Raw genomic sequence first — 23984 nt, 5'->3', positions numbered from 1 at the left:
GCAAAAGGTATTCCTAGGACCTAGATACCTACGACATACGTCAATCCTGTCGTTTAAAAGAGACAAGACAGCTCCTCCTCACACCCTACCTAAAGTCCCCCCTCTGTCCCTCGGGACCACTGCTCCCTGCTCTGCCAGGGCAGCCCCGCTGTGCCAGCAGCAGGGAGACATCCCGGAGGTTTCCGGCGGGCCCCGCAGCGGAGCCCGGAGAAGGGCAGCACCCGCGGCCACGGTGCAGTGCCGGCCCCACGCTCGGCCCCTCGCAGGGGAGAGGGGGGTGGGAAGAGAGGGAGGTCGCACTGTCCTTCGGTAGCTAAGGCCCTACCTAGCAATGTCGGCAACCCCGCGCTAAACCGAGGCAGCGCTTCCGCTTCCGCTGTCGCAGAAGGGGAGGGCGGGGCAGAGTGGTCCGCGCCCGCGCTCTCCGTGAAGCTGCCCCGGGCGCTGGGCGCTGGCTGGGAGCGACGACAGCGTTGGGAGGGAGCACTGCCGCGCCGACTGAGCGGACCCTTCCCACGCGCTCAGCCTCCCGCCCCTGCCCCGCCCCCATTGCGCTCGGTTCCGCTCCCGCTGAGCTGTGGGGGCGGCTCCTCGCACGTGCGGAGGCTTTGCAATGAGGCACCACACGCATGCACGGGCATATATATGCAGAATATACGTACATGCATACGTGTATGCACACATACACCTGTACACACGTGTACATACATGTGCATACACACGTGCATATGCACATCTAGATACGCACGTGCATATGGCTGGCAGGGTTCTTTGAGTAGATGGGATATCTTTTATTAGACCAACTGACTAGTTGGAAAGAAGTCCTTGGCAAGCTTTTGGGCACAGTCACCCTTCTTTCTTCAGGCATAGGGAGTCTCTGCTGTGTATGTATCCATACATGCACATACATGCATGTATGCGCACCATCTCCCATGACATATATACAGCATGTCTCCCTATGAGCAGGGGACATTACCTGCTCTGGGCTCTCCGGCTATTTCTCCATCATCTTACTGTGCTATCCTATCCCCTAACCCCACTTTCCTCCCCACAGCCCCACCTTTCTCCCTACCACACACGCACAGGCTGATCGGTCTCACGGTAACCCGAATGATCATGTTCTCAGCTGCGCATCTCTTTTGTAAGACTGTGTTGTGTTTTCAAGCAACTCTTCCTTGCAGTCTCATTTTACATGGGTGGGGCAAGGGGGATAAGGAAATGTTTAAAAGATGTATTTGTTTAAAAAAAAAAAAAAGATGGGTTTGGCCTGCCTGAGATATGTAACCACGTGAAAAGGACTTGCTTAACCACATCCCCTCATTTTTAATACTTTCGTTGTTTTTTTTTATTGGGGTCTCTTTTTCTATGTCCATTTATTGGACTTGGGCTTTAAAAGGAGTGTCTCCTAGCAGCAGAATGCAGAAGGCTCATTCATATTACAATGGGCAGAGAGGAAAGAAAGAGCCTGGTTTGTTTAAACTGCTTCTGTCTTCATTCACAGCCTGATGTCCATGTGCATTGTGCTGGCTACAATGGGACTAAAGGACTCATTGTGGTCGAAAACAAATCAAAACAGAATAAGAGATGATAAGATAAAAGAGTCATGCAACAAAATTGTTCAAAAAATCTACGTCTTACATCTGAGATTTATGTTGTTACCTTTTGGCTGCTTGGCCTATTGACCAATGTTTATAATAACCACTAGAGTTTAATAAACAAAGCAGGCCATGGGAACTTTAGATGCTGTCTCTAAAGGCGCCCTGTTGCAATGGCATAGTGGTGTCCCCTGATTTGGGGTAATAATTATTGCTGTATGCTTGCATACATTTTACAACTGCCCTTCACTTGTTTTGACCCTGGTGCTTTCCTAGTGGCAGACCAGACATAATATCATCTTGATAAAAAAATGCCAAAGCCCCCTTTGTGTGTGCAAACAGCATGCTACCATGGATGCTCCCCCTTAGCTCACAAGATGCTTGCATAGCCTACTCGGGCCTGAGAGGCAACAGGTGGAAGCCTGAATAACTTCACATATTTTCAGGGGGGAAAAGAGGGACTTTGGGGAGCTGATTTAAGGATTAGATCAGATGTTATTGCCAGTGAAAAATTAAACAGAGCAGTGCTCTAGGGAGTACAGATTAATATATTTAGTGACTCTGCATACACAAAGGCTTACCATTGTAGCCACGTCTGAATGCCTGTGAATAGGATGGAACATATGCGGCCTGTCACCGCAGGTGCCCACATCTGTTCTTCTCCAGGCAGATGCTCACAGAAAAGGGGAGAGCAATTCCAAAAGCATGGATCCGCCCCATCCAAACCCATCCTCTTTTCATAATCACCTTCTGCAGAGTGGTTGCTTTCTTTTTCCTGCCTTGTAAATATAAGACCTACAGAGAGAAGTGGGAAAATAAATTAAAAAACAATGTAATGAAAACAGGAGGATATTTGGAAAACCTCAGAAACAAGTGAAGGGAAAAAACAACCAACCTCCCCAAAACAAAAACAAAATAAAAACACAAAACCAAAACAAACCCCCCAAAGCAGAAACAACCACAAAAGTATTGTTTCCAGGTTTGTACTGGCAGTGTAAAGCATACAATAATAAAATAAAATGATTAGTAGGCCATATAACAGAAGAAGACACTATTCATATGGTAGTGTGGTATGGTGTGGTGTGGTGTGGTGTGATGTGGTATGCTATAATCAAGTGTAGTCTAGCCAAGTCTAGTCTAGGCTAAACTGTGCTGTACTGATGTATGAAGCTATTATTTGAAGTTTAAAACCTTCAGGCTCAAAGCAGTGATTAATTAAACCTTCTAACAAGGAGGGGTTCTCTTTCCCTTAAGGAACAAGAGAACACAGATGACATTGTTGCCTATATTGGGACTACTGTAAGGGGAATATTTTTGTTCCACCCACTGAAAATTCATAATCCATAAATAAGTCATGTATTCCTAACAAACATTGAAACTAAGAAGCTGCCACAACCTCCCTCATTTTCTTCATGTGTCAAGTGGACAGAATAGACTGAAGTAACTGGATCTTGCTCTCCACATTTATCTAAAACTCCTGCATCATCACTGGTTTGGTAGAAAAGGAGAAAGGTTTATTCTAACAAAACTATCTAGGCTTTTTCTTGCAACCCCTGATCTCAGCCTGATTGGCTTCCTTGTGTCAGGGGATCAGGCTCATCTGTTTAATACATCCCATGCCTTTACACCCAAATCTGTGGCAAATAAATCATCTTGCTGGGTATGTTCAAGCAGAACCCCACTCAGGTAAATTCAAATTTTTCAGGACTAAGGCGAGCAGGATACAGTCCAATGGGAAGGAGTTTCTACCAGAACTCATGAGATAAATATTGTGCTCAGAAAGACATTTGGAGCTAAGAGGGAAGAGAGAAAAATATCAATGATACCATTTTGGTAATTTTATTCAAAGGAAAATAGTGCTGCAGTAAGTGACACTTTTAAACCTCTGTTTCTTGTACTGCATGATCTAAACAAGCCATTTGAGAGACGCTAGTATGTGCTGGTAGAGTATGTTGGCTTTCTTCCAAGATTTGCAGTTTGTGGGTAGGGGATAAGGAGTAAAATAACAACAACAACAATAATGATGATGTGGTATTTTTAGGGTCATGGAAAAGAAAGTGAGTGTGTTGCGGGGTGGAGAAATGAGGAATGTTACCCTTGTCAGAACAGCAGAGACTCCCTATGCGTGAAGAAGGGTGATTGCACCTGAAAGCTTGCAAATAAAATTTTTTCTCAGCTACTCAGTTGGTCTAATACAAGATATCACATCTACTGAAAGACCTTTGCCAACCTTTTCATATGCTTCTGAAAGAGGAGACAGGTTAAATCTTGGAGTCTTCCCTTTGTCAAATGCCCATTGACTTCCTGAGTTCAGGCTGGCCAGCTTGGGCCACTATTGATAAGTGTGACCAGACCTAGAAAACTTGCTGTTGAAACTTTTTACATCATTTCCAGCCTTTGATGGAGTAAGAAATCAAGTGAAAAACAGTCATGTAATTGACCAAATGAGCCTATGTCAATTGCCTTTCCTTCTCAACAAAATTATTGCCCAGCATTGCTATAGTTAAGGAGGATTATTACTGAAATCCATACACCCAAAGAACAATGTCAGAGGTACATTCCCTTTCCTTGCAGAGAATATGTGCAGCTCTGTGAATAATGTACCTTCAATCAGGCACAACTATATAAAAACCCAATTAAAGTCCGCACTAAAATTGTGTCAAAGGCCCTGGGAAGGCCCTCTTCTCCACCAGCAAAGGGAATGGCATAAAAATATGCAAGGGCAAAAGCAAATGGAAGAGATCTGAGTGGAGAGAGACTAACAGATCTTAGTGATCGTGCCTTTCTCTTGTCGACAGTGGATCCCTTTCACTTCTCTTTGCGATGGTGTGGTGCATGCAGTTGGAGGAAGAGCCTGGGTGAATCTGAGGTGGCCCCAACTTGAATTCACCCCGGCGTCTTCAGCTGCCCTGCGGTTTTCCTTGTGGGAAGGTGGCCGGAGGCAGTTCTGCAGCTCTGCAGTTTGGCCCCAGCAGAGCCTGAATGCGCAGCTATGTTCAGCCTGTGTGAAAGCTGCTGGGAGCAGGTCACAGCAGCCTCCCCGCACCCGCCCCCGGGGTCGATGGCAATCTGTTGGTGGGGGAGATGGGCTGGCCTATTGTCGTGCCTTATTGTGTGTGTTTGGTTTTGTTCCTGCTCTGGCCCGGAGGTATGTGTAATCCTGCGCCCATCACATTTGCTAAATTTGCCCTAAGGAACCGGCAGATGTTCCCTTGGCAGACATCGGCACGCGACTGACCTCAGCCCTTTGCAAGAATATTCCCCTAATACAAGCCTTTCCATTTCGGAGCGGGGACAGCAGCAGCACAATCCAAAAGAAAAAGAAAAAAAAACACATGAAGAAGAGGCATCAACTTGCCAGCAAGTCCCTATGGCCTGCCTCGAGTCGGAAACGAGCCAAATAAACAAACCCAAACAAAACCAGGCGAGCAAAGGCAAAAGGAGGGTTTCCCCCTCCTGTTCGAGCAGTAAAACATATATAGGGGCGACTTTCAGATTTGCACGGGAGAGGGCTGAAGAGCAGCTGGCTGCAGTAAGCTGATCTGGAGACAAAGGAATGCCCCGTCGGTTCTAGGATCACAGGTAAACATCCAAGCTTTGTTATGAAAATGAGGGGCTAGGATAGGGCTAGAGCAGATGATTTGCGATTTGGAAAAAAAAAAGAGAGAGAGAAGACGAAGAGGGGGCTGGGGGAGGGGGAAGCCAGCGAGCTGCTTATCTATCATCTGGGCCTCTCTGTGTGCCAGCTGAGCCACGCGACTGCCCTTTCTTATTCTAATCAGCACATGCCTTTGCAACTTTCTACAAACCTACATGCTAAACTTCTTAATCCCCTCGCACATAAAACACATGCGAATATCCAACAGGAAAAAAAAATATATATATATACCGCCAGCATATTACTCCCATAATTGATGCATTGTAACCCGGCCCTTTCATCCCCGCTTCCCACCCCATCCTGTCTTTATCAAAAATAAAAGAGACCGAGTTACAGCAAAGGTTTACATTGCATAACACTCCCCGGGAAAGCATCTTTTCCCACCCCAGGTAAGAGGTTGAGCTGTTCCAGAGTAGAAAAAACTACACGTGCCCACAGTCAAGTTCCTGATCATATCAGGAGATTACAGTGGTTTATGATTATGACTGGGGGGGGGGGGTTGCAATCACACCCTCTCAGCATGGCCGGACAGCTAGGAATACAATCTCAGGTCTGCTGTCTCTATCCTAACCAAGCTTGAAGTCCGGGTGCCTTATACATATCCTTCTGTGCAACATGTCTATGTATATTAACAGGTCCGCGGAGGTGTAGCTTCCACGCACACACCCCTACCTACAGATGTAACACACGCCTGGCTCAGCTATTGCCCACACTCAGCTGCACGTACACAGCTGCACGTAGGCATATGTCACCGGGCTCCGGGTGCCTCTCCAGCCCTTGAGATAGACAAGCCTACAGCTGGTAGATAAGCAACCCCCTGCCTAAACTGGAGTGTGGTCCTCCCTCTAATTAATAGACACTCCTTGGAGTGACTTTACCCATCATCTGCTGAGTTTAGAAAGGCAAGAGATCGGCTCTCAGGGTTGCTGGGTTGTGCTTCTTGCTAGAGAAGTGTGGGTCTGTCATTACAGGAGGGCATGAATTCATTCAGGCAGCTTGAGAGAAGCCAGGAGTCTCCTGGCCCCATGGAAATGTTGTGTCAGCTCCCCCTTTCTTATCATAACTTCATAGAAAATGAGGGTTGGAAAGGACCTCAGGAGGTCATCTAGTCCAACCCCCCTGCTCAAAGCAGGACCAGCCCCAGCTAGATCATCCCAGCTAAGGCTTTGTCTACCTGGGTCTTAAAATCCTCCAAGGATGGAGAGCCCACCTCCTCTCTGGGTAACCTGTTCCAGTGTTTTACTACCCTCCTAGTGAGAAAATTCTTCCTAATAGCTAACCCAAACTAATATCTAACTTAGGCAAGAGCAGTGCCCCCCTTTCTAATGGCAGAGGGAGCTGCCCTGGCTGCACCACATTCTCCCCTGGCAGGGGTAGGCTTCCTTCCAGCCCTTTTCGTTACCTCCTGGTCCTTAATGAGCCTAACTGTGTACAGTACATTTGCTGAGACATCAAAAACTAGTTAAAAAGGGTTCCAGCCTTTTCCTAATGAGGAAAGTGAGGATTTATTGCCTCTCTCTGCGGTCGCAGGACAAGGGGCTGCTGCGGCCATGCCACTGCCAGGCTGCTTAACATACTTTAACTTAAGCTGCCTGTGCATTTGGGGGGCTCTGGGTCTGGACGTGTGAGAGGAGTATAGAGACATGCAGTTGCGAGTGAAAAAACGCCATTTGGTTAGGAGCAGATGGCTGGCTAGGGGGTTGATCGCGTCTAAAGGCGTGTCATCCCCCTTCAGCTTGAATCCCTGAGGGCTCCCCTTGTCTTCAAAATCAATGAAAATTAAAGTGCAGAGAAAGGATGAATAGTTAGACCTCGAGTCCCTCCTTTGTTCGTCCCAGCTACTGGTGGACAGGAGTTAAACTACAACAGCCTCCTATAGAAACACTTAAGTTAAACAGTCTCCCCGTAAGCCCGGCATCTGAAAGGGAGAGGGAGAGGGGGGAGAGAAAAAAGCAGAGGGGGGAGGAAAAAAAGAGAGGAGCTTTCTGCTTGATTTCCCCAATACAGAATCGCGTGGCATAAATTAAGTTGGAAAAGAATAAGTGCATTGGGCAGGATTCTGATGGATTTTACGACGCCTTTCAGTTACGCTTTGCAGCAGTAATCGAGAAATCTGTGCCGCGTCAATTTAACAAATACTTGATACCGAAGGGGGGTTGTTAGAGATTTAGGACAATTTTTTGTTGTCGTTGTAGGTTTAAGCCCTTGCGCGTGTAACTTTTTATTTCCCGGTGTTTTAAGCGCCGATGCCAATGATTCCACTTTCTCTCTGCACCAGATGAAAAGGGTCGTGCCGATAGATCACTTCTAACCTCCGCGGACCCCAAATTTCAAGATATCCCCCACCCCCATCACCACCCCTTGTGCTCCCATTTGCCTGGCACACAAGTTTTAGCCGATTCCCCACCTCCTAGCCAGCAGCACTGTTGCAAAGTTTTCAGGAGCAGTGGCAAGCCATTCAAAAAGATGTTGACACTAGGTGGCAAGAGTAATTTACAGTTAAATCTAGATGCAGCGTGCTCGGTTCACTTATCCCCGGAGTTGAAGGAAGGAGGTGAGGGTGGGTGGATTTCTTTCTTAACTCCTTAGGCATGGTCGTCCTCAATGGGTCAGACCCTGCAGCCTTTACTCAGGCTAGGAAGCTGAGGGCTGAGATCTTGGGGTTTTCAAGTGATTGTCCCAGAGGTCTCACTAAGCAAACATTCCTGTGCGCCAAAGCTCTCGGATAAATTACACATTTGGCCCAAGTTATGTTTAAACAGCGGAGAGTCAAGGGGTGAAAGGTTGCAGATATTTTGATCCCTGTTTAAATGGCACGGGTGCTTGAGGGGGTTTGGTGTCAGCAGGGGAAAAATCAGGATCTTCTCCTGGCCGGTATATACAGTTACAGTCCTGGATGGGCTAGGCTGAATGCATTCATTAGTGGTTTTCTTTTAATTAGTATTAACCAGTGCTTTTTACTTGAAGAAGTGTTTAAGAATTTTTTCCCCCCAGTGCATTGTAAGATAATTTGTGATCAAGACATCTGCTTCAATGAAAGTCACATTTTGCCATGCAAATGCACGTTTCAACCCAATAAAGTAGCCATAATAAGGCTTTTAGCATGGCATACCTACAGTGAGGTTATTGTAGCTAAATCCTCTCCTTCGCACACAAGCTTAATCTGTGCTGAAATGATCTGTTACAATTAAAATGACATTTACACAGACAGTTACACCTTGCATTCTAATGAAGCTGCCTGAGCCCATCTAGGTGTTGAAAAAGCCTCCCCCACAAAAAAACCCACAACAACAACAAAAAACAAACCCGCAAAACAAAGTGGTAAAACAAACCCCCATACCCTCAGCTCCCAGTTCGATGCCAAAAATTGCCTTCCAACTTTTTGATCATCCCCTTCCAACCATAATTAAGAAATTTCTCAGTGATAAGCGCCCGGCTAAACTCCTCTCCCTTGGTTCTAACATCAAAACAAAAGTTCCAGTGTCTGATGGATGTGTAAAAAATAATAAGGTGACGGTTGGTGTAAAGATTTTTTTTATTAGGGGGAGGATGCTGGAAGGGTTTTCTTTAAAAAAAAAATGTGCGGACATTGTTGTAGAAGCAGTAGCGTGCGCCGAGGGGAGCTCTTTCTCTCCCTGGTATTGTGCAGGGAGCAGGTGCTGTCTACATTACCATACAGCTGAGAGCACAAAGAGCCAACTGATTCAGCCCTCACACAATAACAAACTGCCTTAATGACAGCCACGCGAGCGACACACACCAAACTCACTTTTTTACTAAGCTGGAGGAGGAAAAGGAGGGGGGGGGGGAAAGGGGAGAGATGCGGATGAAGAGGAGGATGATAATCATAGAGGAGATCGGACCCGCCCGGGCTTTGCTCGCTGTTCCCAACTGAGTCGTGGAGAAGAGAAAATTAAAAAAAAGAAAGAAAGAAAGAAAAGAAAGCAGAAATATTGGCTCGCCTTCCCTCCCTCCCTCCCCCCACCTCCCCGGCTTGAATGCCTGGCTTTTCCCAGTTCGCCTTCCTCCCTAGGAGACTGTCTGTAGGGGATCCAGCATGGTGTGTTCATTCAGGAAGTCTCCTGGTCCCTCCGATCTTTCCAGCTTGGAAAAACTTGATCCCCACCGGGAATATTTCCGTGCCTTTAACACGCTCCTGAGCGCGGCGCGGTTTTAAGAAGCGGAAAAGAGCACCAAGTCCCAGCTCCGCTCGCTCCTCCACACTGGTGCCTACCCCCCCCCCCTTTAATCATCCGGATTATATCAAGGGGAAGATGGTGTGAATTGGAAAGCATCAGATTTCTCCCGTATGTCACGCCGACCCCCTCCCCCCCTTTAAAGCTGAAGGAGATGTAGCGTATCCCCAAGTTACTGCGCTTGGCAGAGCCGTGCTTTGCCCAGAATTGCGGCCCCCGGAGCGTGCGGCTCGCTCTCCGGCCCTGTGTGGCAGAGGGGGTGTCACCGTCTCCCCGGAGCAGAAGGGGGATTCTTGAGGTGACCACATTTGCAGGAATGTAAATGAGCCCGTTTTGTGAGAGCCGGAGGGGAGGGGGCAAGGGAGGAGGAGGCGGATTGCACATTTTACAGCTCACTGACCATTTGGCGATCCATTGAGAGGAGGGTTTGGAAAAGTGGCTCCTTTGTGACAGCTCTAGCCAGATTGGGGGGCTGCTCATTTGCATCTCATTAGCCATGCAGGCGGCCGGCGGGATATAAGGGAGGCAGGCTCCCGATGAGAGGCAGATCCTTAGCGCTTGACACTCGGAGAGACACCGAGCACCGGCCACGATCGCACCGCACGCACGCGGCGAGCGCCGGCAGCACACACGGGCGCGCTCGGTTCGCCACCGTCTGACTTTCTTTCTTTTCCTTTCTTTTTTTTTTTGGCTTGGATTCCTTTAAAACAAAAAACCCCAACACAAACAAAAGACAACACAAACAAACAAACAAAAAACCCCGCCACTGCGAGACAGATCTTCGCTTTCTGCAAGAAGAGTCCGACGTGATCTGCAAATCGCTGCTGCTTGACACCTCCCAGGGCAAGCTGCACGGCACACACACACGTTCACACACGCCGCCTCTCCCCTCGGCTGAAGGCACCGGGAATTATCGCCTCCTCCTCGTCCGCAGGGATTTCCAGATCGCTGATTTTTAATCTTCCTGGGGAAGCCTTTTTCTCTGCCTCTGTTGGGAATTAAGTGGCTTATTTTATTTCTTTCTCTCTCTTTTTTTTTTTTTTTTGCCTCTCTCCTGGTGAGGGAAGAAGACGCTTTAGGCGAAAAAGAAAAACAACAGACTGAACTGACACACAAAATAAGATAAAAAAAGAAGAAAAGAAATCGTGGATTGGAAAAGAAAGAGAAGGGAGAACCTTGCTGCTTAGAATATTAGCTTCAAACACCACCTTCTCCTTCCGTTGGGGGGCCGCCCAAGGGTGCACCTCAAAGCATCAGCAGCACAAGACAAGAAGAGAGTCCGGGAAGAGGAAGAAATCCTTCACACGAACTCTCGCAGGCAGGCTGGGTCCAGAGACTTCTCCTGCCCGCGCCGCTTGAGAGAGACTTTCCCGCACCCCCCGTGGAAAGGAAGAAAAGGAAGTGGGGAAGGAAGAAGAGAGAAAGAGAGAGCGAGGGAAAAAAAGAAGAGTCCCCTTAGCTCCCTCATCATGGGAGCTCAGTGCATGCTGGCTCTTGCTCTCCTCTCGGTGCTGCTTTGCCCTGGCCAGGTGAGTGTCTGGGGGTTGAGTTAAGGGGAGGGAGACCTGGGGGCTCCTGGCGGGGGAGGGTGGTGGGATGCATGGGCAGACCCAAGGGGATGGGTATGCGGGACAGAGGGACAAGGGCTGATGGGGATGGGTGGATGGAGAATGGGCACTGCTCTCCTGTCAAGTCAAACCCAAGGGGATGGGAATGCGGGTCAGGGGGGGAAAGTGTGGTGGCGCTGGGGTGGGGTGAGGGCATGGGCGCCTCTTGCTGCCTAGTCAGACCTGAGGGGATGGGGAAGCCGGACCGAGGGGCAAAGGGTGATGGGTGGGGAATGGGCACTGCTCTGCTGCCAAGTAAGACCCAAGCGGCTGGGGATGGCAGACAGAGGGGCAGAGGGTGGTGGGTGAGGGCATGGGTACCGTTTTGCTGCCAAGTCATCCCCAAGAGGATGAGGATGCAGGACAGAGGGGCAAAGGGTGATGGGGATGGGGGGGCATGGGCACTGCTCTGCTGCCAAGTCAGCCCCAAGGGGATGGGGATGCCAGACCCAGGGGAGCTTTGGCAGAGGCTTGTCTCCCAGCCTCAGGAGGAGGGGGCTTGGGCCCCGCAGGCACCGGGCTCATGTTTCTGTCTCCCCCCCGCAGGTCGGGTGCTCCGGGGTCTTTGAGCTGAAGCTGCAGGAGTTCGTGAACAAGAAGGGGCTCCTGGGCAACCGCAACTGCTGCCGTGGGGGCAGCGGCGGCGGCGGCGGGCCAGGCGCGGGGGCGGCGCTGCAGCAGTGCGACTGCAAGACCTTCTTCCGCGTGTGCCTCAAGCACTACCAGGCCAGCGTGTCCCCTGAGCCCCCCTGCACCTACGGCAGTGCCATCACGCCCGTGCTGGGCGCCAACTCCTTCAGTGTGCCTGACAGCGCGGCCGGCGCCGACCCCGCCTTCAGCAACCCCATCCGCTTCCCCTTTGGCTTCACCTGGCCCGTAAGTGCCGCGGGGCTGCAGGGGATGTTGCCAGAGAGGGAGCCTAAGCTCTGTCCCCCTGCAAGCTGGCCCAGCTCCCCCCAGTCCCACTGGGTGAAGCCAGAGAGCAGTGGAGCTGGAAAAGGACCCCTGGAGGTCACCTAGTGCAGCCCCTGCCCGGGGCAGCAGCATCCCTGTGCATGCATGCCTGTCCAGACCAGCCCACACACCCCTCCTCTCTGCCCCAGCCCTGCCCCAGGCTGCGCTCAAGCCGGGGAAGATTAATGACCACTTGCCCTCACATCCTACCCGCTGCCTCCAGCCCGCCCACTCTCCCCCCTCTCTCTCTTTTTCGACCCTGCATCCTGTCCTCACAGGCTGAAAAAACAGGCCAGGAAGCAACCCTTCCCAAAGCCTTTCCATTTCCTTGAGAAAAGTGAAAACAGGCGGGTGGCAGGGCTGGGAGGGCACATCTCTATTCCTGTTGCTGGGGCGCTGGCAGTGTTTGCTGACTCCAGGTTTTCTTCTCACTTTGCCTGTGTGTGCTTTTCTTGTTTGGTGTGAATTTCCCAGGGCACCTTCTCCCTCATCATCGAGGCACTGCACACGGATTCTCCGGATGACCTCAACACAGGTAATTGCTCTGGCCCAAGTCCCTTGCGGGGTGGCATTCATGCCTCCTACTTTGCAGGTTCGCTTTGCTTTCCCTCTCAGGGGTGGAGAGCCAGGCCCCTGCTGTTCCTTATTCCACTCTTCACCAGGGAGTGTGAAAAGAAACAGAGCCCCGTCAACAGTTCTGGACTCCCCTCCCTGCCATGAGCCCTTCCTGCTCAGCTGTAGCATTTTATTCCCGCTACTGACACCTCCCTGTTGCTTAATTGCATTTCTCCCTTCTGGTTCCTTGCAGAGAATCCAGAGCGGCTTATCAGCCGGCTGGCCACACAGAGACATCTGACAGTGGGGGAGGAGTGGTCCCAAGACCTGCACAGCAGTGGCCGCACTGACCTCAAGTACTCCTACCGCTTTGTGTGTGATGAGCACTACTATGGAGAGGGCTGCTCTGTCTTCTGCCGCCCAAGGGATGATGCCTTTGGCCACTTCACTTGTGGAGAGCGTGGTGAGAAGGTCTGCAATCCAGGATGGAAGGGCCAGTACTGCACTGAACGTGAGTGCTCACAATCTAATCTCTGCTGGCTATCTGGTGTCTCCTCCAGAGGTCTATCTAGAAGCAATGTGAGTCATTCCATTGACTTCATTGTTCTCTGGATCAGTCCCTTGTGGAGAATAAAGATGAAATTCGAGAAAATACCTGGTGGCATAGGGCAGAATATAGATCTTATTGGCATGAGCCAGGGGATGATCTCATTACTCAGATTTACTAAAACCACAAGTGAGTTATTTCAGATAACCTGGTGTAATGCCAATAACATTTGAGAAACTTTTACATATTACACTGTCACCTCATGTTTATGCCAGAAATTGTATAGAAATAGATTCTACAAGTGTTTTAGGGGGTTAAAAAGATAAATCAAAGATTTTAAAAAATTATTTCATTACTAAAACCAGAGAAACCTGAATACCAGGAGTAAAGGCATGCGGGCTTTAGAAAGAGATATTATACGTACTAGACTAACAACCTCTCTCTATCAATCATAATGTTAGATTGTTTAAGGCTTGATATACTTGCAATCTTGTAGTCTGCCAAGGCTGGAAAGGAGAGTTGTAGCCCACTGCAGAGGTGGATTCCAAGACACTTTGTAGTGATATGAAGTCCTCATTTCTAATCCTGTCTATTCATAAATCTGTTGCTGGTTAATGACTGGATATTGCCCTCTTGGCACCACAGAACAGTGTAATTTTGGAGGAAATAAACTCAATGGGAAACAAGGACAGATTTATGTGTCAGGATCTGTATTGTTTTTAATGAAGGATGTAAGCTTTGAAGGATGATGACTAAGTTTGCAGGAGCTCAGAGGTTTGGAATATTAGAAGCAGGTCTGACAGAGACAGAATAGTGAGTAGGTTGGTGATGTGGTCAAAGCTGTTGGATGAAATAAATTCCCCATAATATTATAATTCTTTGTAGGTACATGCTCACACATGCATGTGTGCACACAGTGTGTCCCCTGCCCCCAGTCTGTGATAGTATACAGTGGCATTCTAATTTGTTTGTGTGTGTGCATTTATAATATATTGGCAGATGACTCACTATTGACTCCTCCCCTCCAAACCTCACAAGCCAGGAAGGGTAATAAACTGCCTTGCTGGTTACAACATCTACACTGTTTTCTTCTCTTTGCTGGCTTGATTAAAAAAACACTACACTGTGAATTGAGATTGACTACCATCAAACAGGCTCAGTCTACTCTCATTGGCTCTAGAAGGGTGATTCAAGCAGTTGATATGATTTTGCATAGTAAACAGAGGGGCTCAACTTCCCTTGATAATGTTTTAAATTGGAGGGTTTAAGACCCCTGAATTAAAAGGTTGCATCCCAGTAGCATTAAGAGGGATGGGGAGAGAGAAAACATTACTGTGATGAACTGATTGGGATGTCAGCACCTTCAATATTTGAATATTGATCAATAACAAAACATCACGTTTCGCATCTTTCCTGCATCATTCTCTCTGTGTGTGCATGCATGTGCACAAGCATGCAATTCATTGTGCTTTTTCTCATAGAACAAATTAGTTAAAATGTAGAAAGGTACATGTGTGCATGTGAAAAGGAAGTTTTCTTGCTGGCAGACAACGTTTCCAGGATTCAGATTTCTTCTGTTAAGCCCTCTGGTCCTCTCTCCATTCATTCTGATTTTGAAACAATCTGATTATCAGAACTGATTTTTTTTTGGTGAGGGGGAGGCATGCCATTGTCTCTGGCTTGCTTTGTTGAATTAAAACTTTGCAGTGCCTGCTTAATGAGTTCCATAACTAAGCAAAGTAATGAGGAGAAGTCTCTTTTTCCCCTACCCTCCCTCCTGCTGGCCCGCTTACCTCTTTACCATGTCTGTACTCACCCGCCTCCTTTTTTTGGCAGCGGGTGGGGGATAGAGGGGGAGGAAGAACTTTAGACTTATTTATTTGAATAAGAAAAAAAAGTTTTTGCAGAGAAATCACGCGCGTGCCATAGATTAGATCTGGGCAGGGATAGGCTGCTGGGGAAGCATGTCTTGGCCCCGATTGGCTCAAGGGGTTGGGGGTATTGTTGCAGTGGGGCAGCTGCTGGGAGAGAATAGACAATAGAGCAGCTGTCCTACACTGGCACCCTGCACACCAGCTGTCCACTCTTATCTACACACACACTTTCTGGGGATATTAAGAGGTGGAGCTGTGTGCATAGAATTGGAAAAAAGGACTTCTGACCCTCACTGGGAAGGAAAGGGGGGTGAGGGCTGTGGGGAAGGGAGCGATTGTGAGCCCTCTTTTGTCTGTGTGCAACTGTATTAAGAAGAATGCTCATCCCTAGTGATAAGTAAAGTACCCAGTTACTAGGCAAGATCAATACTCCACCAGACTTCAGAGATTAACTCAGCTGCTATTAACTGACTGAACTAGTGAAAGAGGGTTTGTCCCAGGCCACCAGTACTTTAAAACTTCTTTTAGATGGTGTGTATTAGATCATGGCATTTATGTACTGATATATTTTCTTTGCTTGCAGCGATTTGTTTGCCTGGATGTGATGAGCAGCATGGGTTTTGTGACAAACCTGGGGAATGCAAGTAAGTTTTCCAAGTTTTTTTGTTTTGTTTTGTTTTTTCGTTTTTGGTCTTTACAGTTCAATTGATGCTCTAGTGTTAAATAAGCCATTTGTCATCTGAGGGTTAGTTGAAGTGCTTTTCTTCATACTAGATGGTAACCTAAGAAATCCAGATAATGCCAGATCAAAGAATTAAACTGGAAGTCAAACATCAGGGTCATTAATATTAACTTAATGAGTTTACAGTACTATACGGAATGGGTGGCTCTTTGTTATTTTAGTAAACAAAATAAGGACCTGCAACAATGGCTTTATCTAAGCCAGCGAAAGAAGAATCTGGGACTGATGAAAGCTGATGCTACAGTTAGACCCAGTGACTTTCCCACATGAAGGATCACTGGAGGCTTTTTAAGAAACTTGATTCTTGGTTTTGGGCTTCAGTATGTTTGCAGAGTCTGAGATAGGATTTCTAACTGTGAGAAGTATAAATCTGATGATCCTTTGGATTTTTTTTCCTTAGATGTAGAGTGGGATGGCAGGGCCGTTACTGTGATGAGTGCATCCGATATCCAGGCTGCCTTCATGGTACCTGTCAACAGCCTTGGCAATGCAACTGTCAGGAAGGTTGGGGTGGCCTTTTCTGTAACCAGGGTAAGTTCTCAATCCTTATTTCTGAATATTTTTCAGAAAACAATACTTTTCCTAGAATGCAACTCATTTAAATCATGTCATAATTATAAAGGAGCAAGTATCTTTATGGATTTTCTTCTCTCATATTTTTTTGCAGACCTTAATTACTGTACACATCATAAGCCTTGCAAGAATGGTGCCACTTGCACCAATACTGGCCAGGGAAGCTATACCTGTTCATGCCGTCCAGGATACACTGGCTCTAATTGTGAGGTTGAGATCAATGAATGCGATGCCAACCCCTGCAAGAATGGTGGAAGCTGCACTGTAAGTTACAGGCATTAAAGATTTCTTTAACATTGGAATATACAGTCAGTTTCATGCTAATTTTGATTTTTAAATTATTTAAACTAAATAGTTTTATACATTTTTAAAACTCTTTTTAAAAACAGGATCTGGAAAACAGCTATTCCTGTACTTGCCCCCCTGGATTCTATGGCAAAAACTGTGAGCTGAGTGCAATGACTTGTGCTGATGGGCCATGCTTCAATGGAGGGCGATGCACAGACAACCCTGATGGTGGATACAGCTGTCGTTGCCCAGTGGGTTACTCTGGGTTTAACTGTGAAAAGAAAATTGACTACTGCAGCTCCAGCCCTTGTGCTAATGGTAAGGCAGGCTAGCTCTTAAAGCAGGGGTGGGCAATTATTTTGGCTGGAGGGCCACTTAATGAGTTCTGGTGAGCTGTCAAGGGCCACACACATAAAATGTTTCAGAAGATGCCATTTGAACAAATTATAGATAAAAAAACAAATCATATATTAAAAATCAAACACCTATTATAATATTTTAGTTTTATTTAAAAAAATATTTTTTGTCCTGATTTATGTTTTTTTGAGTAGTGTATATAGAGGTGATTGTATAGTAGCTCAAAATGCAGTCTTACTCTTGTATATTATGTGTGTGAAAGGGGAGGGAGGTGTATGTGGGGAGTATATGGGGGTACATATGTAGAGGGTGTGGGGGATGTGGGGAGTGAGGAGATGGGTATGTGTGTGTACATGAGGGTGTGGAGTGCATGTGGGAGGGTGGCGGGTGGGATATGTATGGGGGTGTGTGCATGTGCTGGATTATGGGGGTGGGCTGGGGTGGATGAGAGAGGAGGCTGTAGGGCTCACTCAGGTAGTATGGTGCAGGTGCAGTCTGTCTCCCTATCCAGCCTGTGGCTGCCTTCATGATGCTCCGCTTGGGACCGAGCTCTGCCTGCTCCTGCCTGTGGCTTGTGTTCCACTCCTGCCTGCCCCAGCCCCAGCCCCGGCCAGTACGCACAGCTTCTGGGTGGGAATACCTTCCACTCACGCAGCCATGCACAGGTGGCTGCTCATTGCACCAGGCATGCAGAGTGGGTAAAATTTTGTTACCTGTAACAGAAATGGAGATTTAGCAAGGAATGAGTTACTATTTTCAAAAACAGGATTCTATAGTTATTTTTCCACACTCTTTTTTTTAATGTCTTGGCCTTGATTTTTATATTGAGAGCATCCCTTTAAATTTATCATATGATGGGAGCTGCAGAGATATTGCTTGATATTGTAAATACACACTGCTTATTATATTTCATGTTTAATATATTGCAGGGGCCCAGTGTGTTGATCTTGGAAATTCCTACATATGCCAATGCCAGGTTGGTTTTACTGGAAGACACTGTGATGATAATGTGGATGACTGTGCCTCCTTTCCTTGTGCTAATGGTGGAACTTGCCAAGATGGAATTAATGATTATTCCTGCACCTGCCCTCCAGGATACAATGGGAAGAACTGTAGTGCCCCAGTCAGCAAATGTGAACATAACCCTTGTCACAATGGGGCTACTTGCCATGAAAGAAACAACCGTTATGTGTGTGAGTGTGCTCGGGGATATGGTGGACTCAACTGTCAGTTTTTGCTCCCCGAACAGCCTCAGGGACCTGTCATTGTTGACTTCACTGAGAAGTACACTGAAGGACCGAACACACAGTTTCCTTGGATTGCCGTGTGTGCTGGAATAATTCTGGTCCTGATGCTGTTGCTGGGGTGTGCTGCTGTTGTTGTTTGTGTCAGACTCAAAATGCAAAAGAGGCACCGTCAGCCTGATGCATGCAGGAGTGAAACTGAGACCATGAACAACTTGGCCAACTGCCAACGTGAGAAGGACATTTCAATAAGTGTTATCGGTGCCACTCAGATTAAGAACACAAATAAGAAAGTAGACTTTCACAGTGATAATAACGCTGATAAAAATGGCTACAAAGTTAGATACCCATCAGTGGATTACAATTTGGTGCATGAACTCAAAAATGAGGACTCTGTTAAAGAGGAACACAGCAAATGTGAAGCCAAGTGTGAAACATATGATTCAGAGGCAGAGGAGAAAAGTGCAGTACAACTAAAGAGGTACATTTGAAGTAATAGCTCAGGAGGAACAGTGCTACTGTAAAGGGTATGCATGTTTCCTAGTTGGTATTAGCAGCAAGCAGCTCATTTTCATTGTTCTTGGTTTTGTCTTTAATAGTGATACATCTGAAAGAAAACGACCAGAGTCAGTATATTCAACTTCAAAGGACACTAAGTACCAGTCGGTGTATGTCATATCAGAAGAGAAAGATGAGTGCATCATAGCAACTGAGGTCAGTACGTTGCCTAGTAGCTGCAAAAGAAAAATAGTAAGTCAGATTGTGTTATTCTGCATACATCCTTTGCCTTTAATGAGGCTACACCAATTTATGCCTGGTGAGATCTGGTCCTAAGGGCTTTTCTTTCTTGTAGGGGTTGTAAAACTCATGTTTTTTCCCCCTCAGGATAAATCCTAATCCTGCAAGCCACATGCTTCAGGGGGAGTTCCCCAAATGCAAGCTTGCAGAGTGACAAATGTAGTATCATGATTTATGCCATACTTCTGGAGTCCTTTCTGCCCTGGAATGGAGATTGATGCCGAAGCCACCACCCATTTCTTAAGCATTGCACTCCTCAATAATGTTCTACTAACCTGTCCTTCCCTTTGTTCTTGTTTCTTTTCTCTTCTCTACAGGTGTAAACCAGAGGTGATATGGCAAAGTTGTTGTTCAAAACAATTTCAAAGGAGATATGCCCCAATGAATGCTGCTGAAAGAGGAATGGGAGATAGATTCCTTCACTGACTGCTGCTGAGAAACTAAATTCAGGCTGAGCTGGTTCTCTACTGAAGTTAGCAAAGTGACTGCAAAAAAAAAAACAAAACAAAAAAAAAACACACAAAAAAAAAACCCAAGATGGACACTAGGCAAGGGTCTGTGTTCTAGGATTACTGTTGCACTGCCTTTTATGAATTTTATCATTGCACTATGGTCAGTTGCTTTTCTATATATATTTAAATGAACGGACTAAATTACTACATAAGAAGCGTGCACTGCCTGAAGTGTATATTTTGGATTCTTATGAGCCAGTCTTTTCTTGAATTAGAGACACAAACACTGCCTTTATTGTCTTTTTTGATACTAAAATGTGTTTTTACTAGGTGAAAAAAGTGTGTTATTTTTTGGAATCTGTAAAAATATTTTCATGATAATTGTAAAGCTTGAGTATTTTGTGACGTTCATTTTTTATAATTTAAATTTTTTGGTAAATCTGTACAAAGGCACTTCGGGTCTATGTGACTATATTTTTTGTATATAAATGTATTTATGGAAGATTGTGCAAATGTTATTTGAGGTTTTTTTTTACTGTTTTGTTAATGAAGAAATTCATTTTAAAAATATTTTTCCAAAATAAATATTATTAATGATAACCAAAGCGATGTCTTTACTAAAACAGTGTGATGGATCCAATCTTGCCATCTTATGATCTGATAGACTGAAATGGGAGAGCCAGGGGTGGTAAGGGGAGCAGACGAAGGATACAGGATTATAGTGAAGTCTGGAACATAACTTCTTCTATTAAGCCCCTCCTATGCTTTTTTTGCTTCCTCTGCTTGTAGCCATTCTGTCTCCATCTCCAGTCAATTGTGGGTCAACATAATAAGAACTTAATTCTGTAATTAGCAGTGTTACATAGAGGAACCAGCCACATCTTTCTAAAAAGAAAATGGCACAAGGAAACTGTGTGGCTCAGACACCTGGGTATTCTTGGCCCAATCCAACATTCACTAGGCCTGATCCAGCACTCAGTATGGCACTGAAACCTCTCGGTGTACTTTCCAGGCCCTCCTGAGTTCAGCCTATCTACTGTTTTCTATTACTGGAGCTATGGTGGGTCCTAACAACATAAAGATCTCTCTTCCATATGTAAAATCCTAAAGGAGAGGTCAGTGGCAACAACTTCATCTGCATTCTTTGAAGGTGAATCTTGGTTGAGGGACCTTATGCAGGGGAGTGTAGTTTATTTCTCCTTGTACTCATCTCTGGCAAGCCTGTCTGTGATTTGCCTATGAGAAGTGGCGACAATGTGAAGTCTCCTTGTCGCTCCATATTAACAGAGTCAGTACTAAAACGTAATGGTAAACGTAATGGTAAAAGGTGAGATGAAACCACTTCTGTGCACTACCTTGCCAGTATAAGGGTTTTTTTGTAAGCAGCGAAATGCAGAAAGTCTTGGAGTTTGTTCTAGATTTAATTGCAAAAATAGTTTTAGAAATGGTTTACCATTGATAGTCTGTTTATACACAGGGAGAGTGGGTGGCCTAGGTGTCAGGAAACTGGGGTTCTATTTTTGGCTGTACCACAGACTTTATTTGCAACTTTGGGAAAGGAAGAATGGTCTTGTGGTTAAGGCACTGCAAGGGGATTCAGGAGGGCTGTGTTCTATTTGAAGCTTCACTCCCAGACTTCCTGTGTGACCTTGGACCTGTGTTACTTAATCTTTCTCTGCCTTACCAAGGCAGGGATAATAATATTTTTCTAGCTCATCACAATGTTATGAGGTTAAGTGTAGAGATGATTGTGAGGTGTTTTGCTACTATCGTAATGGGAAACATTAAAAAACCTTTAAAGAAATAAAGATATTTACTATTTCTTGACTTCAGTTGCCTGTGTGTCAGATAATAAGTAAAATACTTTATGATTCTTGAAAGGAATAGCATCCATATATCATTCTAAAGAGGACATATAAACAATGCACTATCAGATAAGTGCGCAAACAATGCAATTTTAACAGATCCCCTTCCAGGAATACTTCCAGGAATACTGTTGTTCACTTTAGAATTATCTCTGCAGGCAGATACATGGAATAAACTTGTTTTGGGACCAAGAGTAAAAAGATGGAGAAGTTACACAAAGATGAATTCTAAACTGGAAGGCACCACATGGTCTTTTACAACCTTAACAAAGCAGCTGGACTATGAATATCTCCTAGGCCAAATCCCAAAGCAATCTGTGAGCCATCAAGACCTGCTGAGATCCACTTGGGCACTGTGGTGAGCTGAGGGAACTTCCTTTCTGCCTCAGGCCCTTTGTGTTATTACCTGCTTGGCTGCCTGGATCTATCTACTCTCAAATACCATATAGAAGCTGTTTTCAAAACAGGCCAGACTCAGCTTTTTTCAAGGGTTCAACATGCACATTTGGAAGCTGATGTTCAAAAGAACTCAGTGCCCAATATGCTCTTTTGGCAATTTGGTCACTGGGTCTAGCGTTTAAAAGAAGCTAAGGTCTTTCAAAAACCTGACCTGAGTGATAGCACGAAATACTTCTGAAAATCTAGCCCATAAGGTTCAAAGTGGAGGTAGGGCAGAAGACAGGACCCATCAGCAAGAAGAGCTCTCTGGGGCTAGAGGTGCATAAAGAGGAGAAAAACAGGGAGTTAGGAGTGTCATGATCCCCATAGCCTCATGATATTTTTTTTTACCCAGTAGGAGGAGCCCATCCCAGTTCTTTCCTCCTGCTGAGACCCCATCCACATTAGCTAATCTTATGTTGTCAGAATGCCTTACCTAGTACAATGTCAAGCATGACTTAGCATTTAATGAAGCCAAGGAATGCAGTATTTAATATTACACCAGCCTGTCATTGCCTACACAAAGGTTTCATCTACACACAGTTTTTGTGCCAGCACAACCATATTGGTAAGGAGTGTGAGTCTTCATTGATATTACTATTATTATAACAATGCAACCCTTAGTATGCATGCAGTTATATTAGTCTAAAGGTATCTTACAGAACTTTTACAACCTTTTCTCCAATGCCTGTTGAAGGGTGTTTGTGCCCGAAAGCTTGCAATAGAAGAATTTTTTTTTAGCAAAAATCTTGTTGGTCTAATAAAAGATATCATCTCTACTACAAGTCCTGATTGCCTTTATACCACTATAGATTCTTCTCTTCCCTTTGCAAGCATAAGCTCTGTTGGTACAATGTATAAATCTCTTGATACTGCTATAACTGTGTCCACACGAAAGGTGCTGTATGACTACAGCTATGACAGTAGCATTAAAGAAGTACCACGTCTGTGTGTACATAATGCCTGAATGTTTAATGTTATATTCACTAACTCTTTGTTAGTTATCACAAGATCTTATACAGTGTAATTTCCCAGTGTGTTTAAGGCCTTTCGATTTGTGTAGAAGAAAAAAGTCTACAGAGAGCTGTCTGACATTTGTTGAAAAGCTTAGCAGTTACCATTTATTATATGGGAATACAAAGCCAGATCCAGTCAATCAACTAGGTTCCTAATGGAATTTAAGTGCCTAAATCACAAAAGGTAATCTAGGTCAATCCCTTTCTGCTTACCTCAGGACCCTTAGGTATCTAATATTCATTTGGAACCCACACTTCGGCTTGCAAAACTCCCCCAGTGTCTAGAGTTAGCCTTCTTGAGCCTTCTCAGCTGTGATTCAGTTCAAGCATCTGTGCACCTAACTCTGGACTAAACTCTACTCTGACCCATACTGGAGCCAAGAGATGCTTAAAATCTGCCTTAGTCTCTGATCTGTTGGGTGCCCTCAAAGCACACTTGACTCACCCCAGCCTGTATCATTCTTTACAAAGCACGTTGGGAAAACCTTGGGTTCTGGTCTCGACTGCTAGATTTGTGTCTGTTTTGATATAAACTGTGGAGCTGTACAAAGACAAAGGACAAAAAATATGATTAGTTTAAAAACCATGAGGTCTTTCACACACACCCCTTCCACCCCACGCATCCTTTGGGAATAAAAACAATTTGCCACATTTGGGCATTTACAAATTTTGCCTATTGCTTCCATGGGAAAGTAGCCTGCCTGCAACAAGAGCATGGGTAGTTCAGGTTCAAAGTTCATGCTGAAATAGTTTCATAGTTTGTAGGGTCGGAAGGGACCTGAGCAGATCATCTAGTCCGACCCCCTGCCATGGCAGGAAAGAGTACTGGGGTCAAATGACCCCAGCTAGATATTCATCTAACCTCCTCTTAAACACCCCCAGGGTAGGAGCCTGCACCACTTCTCTTGGAAGTTGGTTCCAGACCCTAGCCGCCCTGACTGTGAAGTAGCGCCCTCCGATATCTAACCTAAACCTACCCTCTGCCAGCTTGTGACCGTTATTCCTGGTCACTCCTGGCAGTGCTTGGGGAAACAGTGACTTCCCCAATGCCTGCTGATCCCCCCTGATTAGTTTATAACAGGCCACAAGATCCCCCCTCAGCCTTCTCTTTTGGAGGCTGAACAGGTTCAGGTCCCACAGCCTCTCCTCATAGGGCCTGCCCTGTTGTCCCCTGATCATACGAGTGGCCCTCCTCTGGACCCTCTCCATGCTGTCGACATCCCTC

At 46.0% G+C, this 23984-nt stretch overlaps 2 protein-coding genes across 5 annotated transcripts in view; one reads left to right on the top strand and one right to left on the bottom strand.

Moving 5' to 3' along the window:
- The window catches only part of FAM120B (family with sequence similarity 120 member B), an 86113-nt gene extending 85611 nt beyond the window's left edge, over window positions 1-502 (bottom strand). For 2 of the 4 annotated variants that reach the window (XR_016441876.1, XM_090043567.1), the window contains exon 1: window positions 326-502. The gene's annotated coding sequence lies outside the window, so the exon portion shown is untranslated. The other 2 variants (XM_090043576.1, XM_090043583.1) reach the window with 2 other exon arrangements.
- A 9359-nt stretch (window positions 503-9861) lies between these two features.
- On the top strand, window positions 9862-20038 carry DLL1 (delta like canonical Notch ligand 1). The gene is made up of 11 exons (XM_090043557.1): window positions 9862-10978; window positions 11603-11932; window positions 12485-12545; window positions 12819-13076; window positions 15570-15630; window positions 16129-16259; window positions 16396-16565; window positions 16691-16907; window positions 17876-18671; window positions 18790-18904; window positions 19306-20038. The coding sequence occupies exons 1-11, from the start codon at window positions 10919-10921 to the stop codon at window positions 19309-19311; spliced, it is 2205 nt and encodes a 734-aa protein (XP_089899683.1). The 5' UTR covers window positions 9862-10918; the 3' UTR covers window positions 19312-20038.
- The last annotated feature ends 3946 nt before the right edge of the window (window positions 20039-23984 follow it).

Source organism: Crocodylus siamensis, chromosome 1 (assembly GCF_052110815.1).
Source record: "Crocodylus siamensis isolate JL-2025a chromosome 1, ASM5211081v1, whole genome shotgun sequence".
Classification (NCBI taxonomy): Eukaryota; Metazoa; Chordata; order Crocodylia; family Crocodylidae; genus Crocodylus; species Crocodylus siamensis.
The sequence above is the reverse complement of the archived record's forward strand: the minus strand, read 5'-3'. Positions and strand labels throughout refer to the sequence as shown.

Excerpts from the sequence above, each read along its gene's own strand:
- DLL1 (XM_090043557.1), top strand. The coding sequence starts at position 10,919 with ATGGGAGCTCAGTGCATGCTGGCTCTTGCTCTCCTCTCGGTGCTGCTT. Across the intron at positions 11,933-12,484 it reads CCTTTGGCTTCACCTGGCCC|GGCACCTTCTCCCTCATCAT; the intron begins GTAAGTGCCGCG and ends TGAATTTCCCAG. Across the intron at positions 15,631-16,128 it reads GACAAACCTGGGGAATGCAA|ATGTAGAGTGGGATGGCAGG; the intron begins GTAAGTTTTCCA and ends TTTTTTCCTTAG.